At 39.2% G+C, this 5,291-nt stretch overlaps 1 protein-coding gene across 1 annotated transcript; it reads left to right on the top strand.

Annotated features, from left to right (window-relative positions):
- The first annotated feature begins 843 nt into the window (after positions 1-843).
- Positions 844-5,010, top strand: cytl1 (cytokine like 1). The gene is made up of 4 exons (XM_083566018.1): positions 844-1,125; positions 1,253-1,297; positions 3,395-3,541; positions 4,756-5,010. Exons 1-4 carry the CDS (start codon positions 859-861, stop codon positions 4,855-4,857), a joined length of 561 nt encoding a protein of 186 aa, XP_083422144.1. The 5' UTR covers positions 844-858; the 3' UTR covers positions 4,858-5,010.
- The last annotated feature ends 281 nt before the right edge of the window (positions 5,011-5,291 follow it).

Raw genomic sequence — 5,291 nt, 5'->3', positions numbered from 1 at the left:
ATCCATCTGTCAAAAAGGTATCGTCAGTCAGCAAATAAAATTACAGGATCGTGTCACAAAGTAGAAGAACGATTAGTATTCAATGGACAAATAAAAGTAAAGTAAATCATTTTAGATGAAGTAAAACCTAATATTCAGATCTGACTTGGATTTGATGCACCTCTCATTTTGAATACATAATTTTTGTGTTCGGGGGAGTGGTGGCTCCAGCGGTTAAGGCGCTGGGTTGCCGATCGGAAGGTCTGGGGTTCAAGCCCCGGTATCGCCAAGCTGCCACTCTTGGGCCCTTGAGCAAGGCCCTTGACCCTCTATGCTTCGGGGGTCCCTTACGAGGGAAATATCAAGGTCCGTGACGTCGGAGTGACGTGGGGCCGCCTTCCCGTGGGCTCACCACCTGCAGGAGGGACCGTAAGGGACGGTGCTGTGAGGATTGGGCAGCAGTCGAAGGCGGGGGCCTGCTTAGACTGCTGCCCCCGCGACCCGAATTACGTATAAGCGGGAGAAAATGAATGAATGAATTTTTGTATTCAACTTTAAAAAAAGCTGGTTCTCAAAGGTTTTGGAGTTTATTCTAGCTCTTTTTGGACTGAAAATAAATAAGCCAAAAAAAAAGTCAATATTAAGGGTCATTGTCAATTATAATATAATAGAGTAAAAAGAACATATATTGAATCATAAACGTAGTTGAGTAAAGAGTAACAGTTGGTTAAAACTTTGAAACTCAGCAAAAATTACTTAAATACATCAGAAAAATATATTTATTTAAATACTTTACACCACTGCACTAAACAGTTATAGAGTACGTACTCGAGTTTAGTCTTCTTGGTGGAGGTTTAAAGATGCACGCGCCTCCGTCCCATGACGTCATCCCGGTCCCTTAAAAACCCACCTAAGCAGCGCGTGCTCCTGCAGACCGAAGTTGCTCGTGCAAGAAACCACGCGCGCGCGCGCTCCGCGGAAATGAACTCGGCACGCGCTTATTGCTTTTGCGTTTTCTTCGTGCTCGCTTTCCTGAGTGTAGTGCAGGTCGGCAAATGCGCGCCCCCGACCTGTTACTCGCGCGCAGTCCAACTCGGTAAGGAGATCATGGACTTGTTGGAGAAGACGCACAGTTCCCCGCGCACGGTGAGCCACACACAAACACACACACACACACACACACACACACACACACACACACACACACACACACACACACACACACTGGGTTCATGCATACCAATGCGCACTGCTGATTTGATTTGTTTTACAGAAGGAATGCGCTGAGTATTTTCCGAAAATGTTTATGGACGTTCACGTAAGTATGTCATATTACCTTTACTTATGTCATATTACCTTTACGCATTTTTTTAAGTTTTATTTCTGCATTATTAATAATAATTGTAATTATAATAATAACAACAGATATAACATAGTATAATCATTGTCATTATTTCTCTCAAAACTCTTGAAGCATGTCCCCACTTTGTTCCAAAACAGTAAAATAATCCACATGGTCCAAACAGTTGTTCCTGACAGCACATCACACAGCACATGGCCTGAATCTCATCAGAAACACAATTGAAATTTTGTGTTTTGTCAAAACAATTGACCATGCCCATGCATACCACTGGCACATTTGGGGGACTAAATAGGACAAAAAACACACACACACACACACACACACACACACACACACACACACACACACACACACACACACACACTATAAGCACTGGCAGGGGTACGTTGGTCTGTTTTGCAGCTAGAGGTGATATTGAACATAACAGGAAGGGTAAGAGTGCAGTTATTTCAATTATTGGAACCAGTTCTGAGTTTCGAAGAAAAACTTTGCTATGTCTGGAAATACAAATATATTCCATTTCTAATATTTTCAAAACCCAAAATGCTTTACAACACATGACTTTCTTAAGGAATCTCAGGCGCTACAACTGTTGTTCACTGGCTTTCTCATTAGATTCACCTGGTTCTCATTATCCCGCAGTATGAATACATCAGAGACTCTGCCTTGCATCACTTCATCTTGTTTGCTCACACAGTTTACATTTCAAAAACATTTCCCTCTCTGTGGTTTGTAAGTCTATATCAGATTTTTGCTTTTCTTTCTATACTGTTTAAAATATGTACAGCTACTCATACACCTGCCATGTATTTAACGATTTTGGTGAAATCCCAAATAAAGACCTGCAGTTTTTATAAGATTTTCATGACACCAATGGGATTGCTAAGCATGTACACGCTCAATCAGGGTCTCAATCAGGATTTACCAAAAGATCAGTTCACATCAGGTTTGCCAAGACTGTGAAGATCATTGGAAGAAAATAGGGCACCTTGGTGTCATTACAAAAAAACGGGATCAGTTTAAAGTTGGTCAAAGCGCAAGAAGCTTAAGAGAGCAACAGAAAATATTACAAAAGAACATGCAGGAACATCTGGACAGTCCTTGCATGTGACGGCGTTCGCTTATATTCTTCAAATGTCTATTTTTTGGATTAAGCTGACTAAATAACTAAGCATTTTGTTTTTCTCAGAGAAATAACAAAACCCCCCACCTAACTCATTCTTAACCATGTGGAAAAATGTGTTGTGGTCCAAGGAGACTAAGGAAGAACATTTTGGACTTGGTTCTAGAAGATATTTGGAACAAAATCAAAATGGCTGATTACCCAAAGAACACCATTCCCATGGTGAATCATGGAGGGTGGCAGCATCAGAGTTTGGGGCTGTTTCTCTATAGCCAGAACTGAGGCTTTATTCAGAATTGAGGGATTCATGGATTGCTTTGAAATTTATTTTGGCACAAAACCTCCAGGTTTTTGTTGGACTACTGTGTGTTATGGCACTTTAACAACTCAAACCATGAAATAGGATCAACAATGGAATGGCTTCATAGGAAGATCGAAGATTTGGAGTAGCCCAGTCAGTGCTCCAGACCAAAATCTATTACAAATATAATAAAAATACAATAAAAACATGTGGAATGCTTTGACAAGGACTGTGTATGGAAAAACACTTTACAACTGGATAGATCTGGAGAATTTTTCAAGGAAGAGTGGAAAATAATTTTCAAACCAAGATGTAATAAAGTTGGAATACTCTTGCTCAAAAAGGCTGTTGTATAAGTGCGGTTTTGCATTTGAAATGTGTAACAAAGTTGACACTTGTTAACAAAGTGGTGTGCAACCGTATACAGTGTTCTTTTAATGTTTCTGCTGTTACATTTTTGTCCATGAAACAGCTGAGCACCCAGTTTTCTAATGACTTTTGATTACTCAAAAAGTCCTGAAAATCTTTTTTTTTTTTCAGCACATTTAGATTTGTCAAAACAACTTCTACTTTGGCCTTCATTGAATGTCATTATCCACGAAATGCTTTATGTGAATATTTTTCACAGAATTCCTGTGTGACGGCTAAACTGCGAGACTTTCTGTACACCCTGGAGAATCTGCCAATCGATTATTGCCGGGTGCGACCTCGTATCCTGTTTCTGAAACGCAAAATCCGTATGCTCTACGAGATCATAAGCCGAATATGCTACCGGGTATAGTAGTTTTATCATGCCTCACTGTCCACGTGTTATAAATACATGATCACATTATAGTCACCATAATATGTTTATATTGTTAACAGGTTGTAGTTTGACTAGCCTTTGTTTCATTAACTCTGTAAAGCGTCCTGAGGTGTAATTTTTTACAACTGTGTAAATGTATTAAAGACTTATATAAATATCACTTGTTTATTACCACCATTTTTATTATTTTCAATACCAAAGCACTTAACTTTAGGTAGCAGTTGTAATTGTGTTCGATATATCTTAAGCGTGTATACAGCTTATAGGTAATGCTTGGAAGAATGAGTACAGGGCATACGTTTTGGACATCAACGAACAAGCTGGAAACTTGGATGAAGTTACATGAGCTAGGTAGCTAGCTAATGAACATAGCAGGTTTCTGAAACCCCAACAGTATTTTGCTGTTAGGTAGAGAGGTGGTGTTCAGTTGAATATAGTTTGTTTGGTTAGTAAAACGCTATCAGATTAGTTGTGTCAGTTGGTGACAGTTGTCTTAATGCATGTTTGTAGCTCACATAATTGTCTCACATTAGTCCCACTATGGCTGCCATCTTTGTTATGCTTAGGTTCAAGTTTGTGCTTCTTGACCATGTTTTATGGTATTCAGTGTTGTGTTTTGCTGTATCTGCATTTGCTTGTATTACATGACACAGATGAGACTTTAGTTTGAGTAATGGCTTTCAGCACTGTTCTACGAGTGTTTGTTTTTGCTACAGTCGCTGTTATTTTCATCAAGCCGTTGTCTTTGACGTTCATTCCACCTGTCATTATTACCGGATCGTTATATCATAACAACGTATCACAACGTAAAATCCTAACCATTTTATCACACATTTTTGGCTTTTTACCACCATAATCAGCATGCATGATTTGATTACCACATTTGCACTACACATTATTATTACAATATTATTACCACAATAGTGTCTACTGTTTCATAGTTCATGTGTTTATCAAAGATCACGTGTTATTACATACATCATCAATGCTGAACACAGTTCCGCTTTTTGCATGGGTATCATTTTCTAATTACATTAATTCATACTATAGAACCACAATAAACATACAGTACTCTTAAGAATAGTGAATTTAGCAAATATTTTATAAAGATTGTGTGTGTGTGTGTGTGTGTGTGTGTGTGTGTGTGTGTGTGTGTGTGTGTGTGTGTGTGTGTGTGTGTTTAGGACCTGGTTCCCCTGACAAATGACTGTGAGGCTCTGGATACGGGAATCAGTCAACCAAGATACACAGAAGACACACTGCAGTTACTGGAGGAGGAAAGATGAGACAGTTGGGCACACACATATACACACACACACACACACACACACACACACACACACACACACACACACACACACATACACAAATGCACACACACTTTTAATAAAAAAAAATGTGAAAAGAAAAACAGTACATTCTTTTGAGCTGAAAACATATAGTAGATACACACACAAAACCATTATACACAAAATCCATATTCATAACACTGTCTCTGAGGATCATTACACAAGATGCACACAAGCATGTGTGAGTGAGAGCGAGAGAGAATGAATGAGAGATAAATACAGATTGATTGTGAGAGAGAGAAAGAGAGAGAGAGAGAGAGAGATAGAGAGAGAGAGAGAGAGAGAGAGAGAGAGAGAGAGAGAGAGAGAGAAAGAGAGACTGCATTCCAGCAGCCAAAGGAAAACTTTCCACAGGAAACAGTTTAAATGGC

The sequence above is a fragment of the Silurus aristotelis genome (genome assembly GCF_946808225.1).
Source record: "Silurus aristotelis genome assembly, chromosome: 17".
Taxonomy (NCBI): Eukaryota; Metazoa; Chordata; class Actinopteri; order Siluriformes; family Siluridae; genus Silurus; species Silurus aristotelis.
This window is presented reverse-complemented; position numbering and strand designations above follow the sequence as displayed.

Bases quoted from the DNA above. Each gene is read 5' to 3' on its own strand.
- cytl1 (XM_083566018.1), top strand. From the start codon at position 859: ATGACGTCATCCCGGTCCCTTAAAAACCCACCTAAGCAGCGCGTGCTC. The intron at 1,126-1,252 runs GTGAGCCACACA...TTTGTTTTACAG, and splicing joins CGCACAGTTCCCCGCGCACG to AAGGAATGCGCTGAGTATTT. The intron at 3,542-4,755 runs GTATAGTAGTTT...GTGTGTGTTTAG, and splicing joins TAAGCCGAATATGCTACCGG to GACCTGGTTCCCCTGACAAA.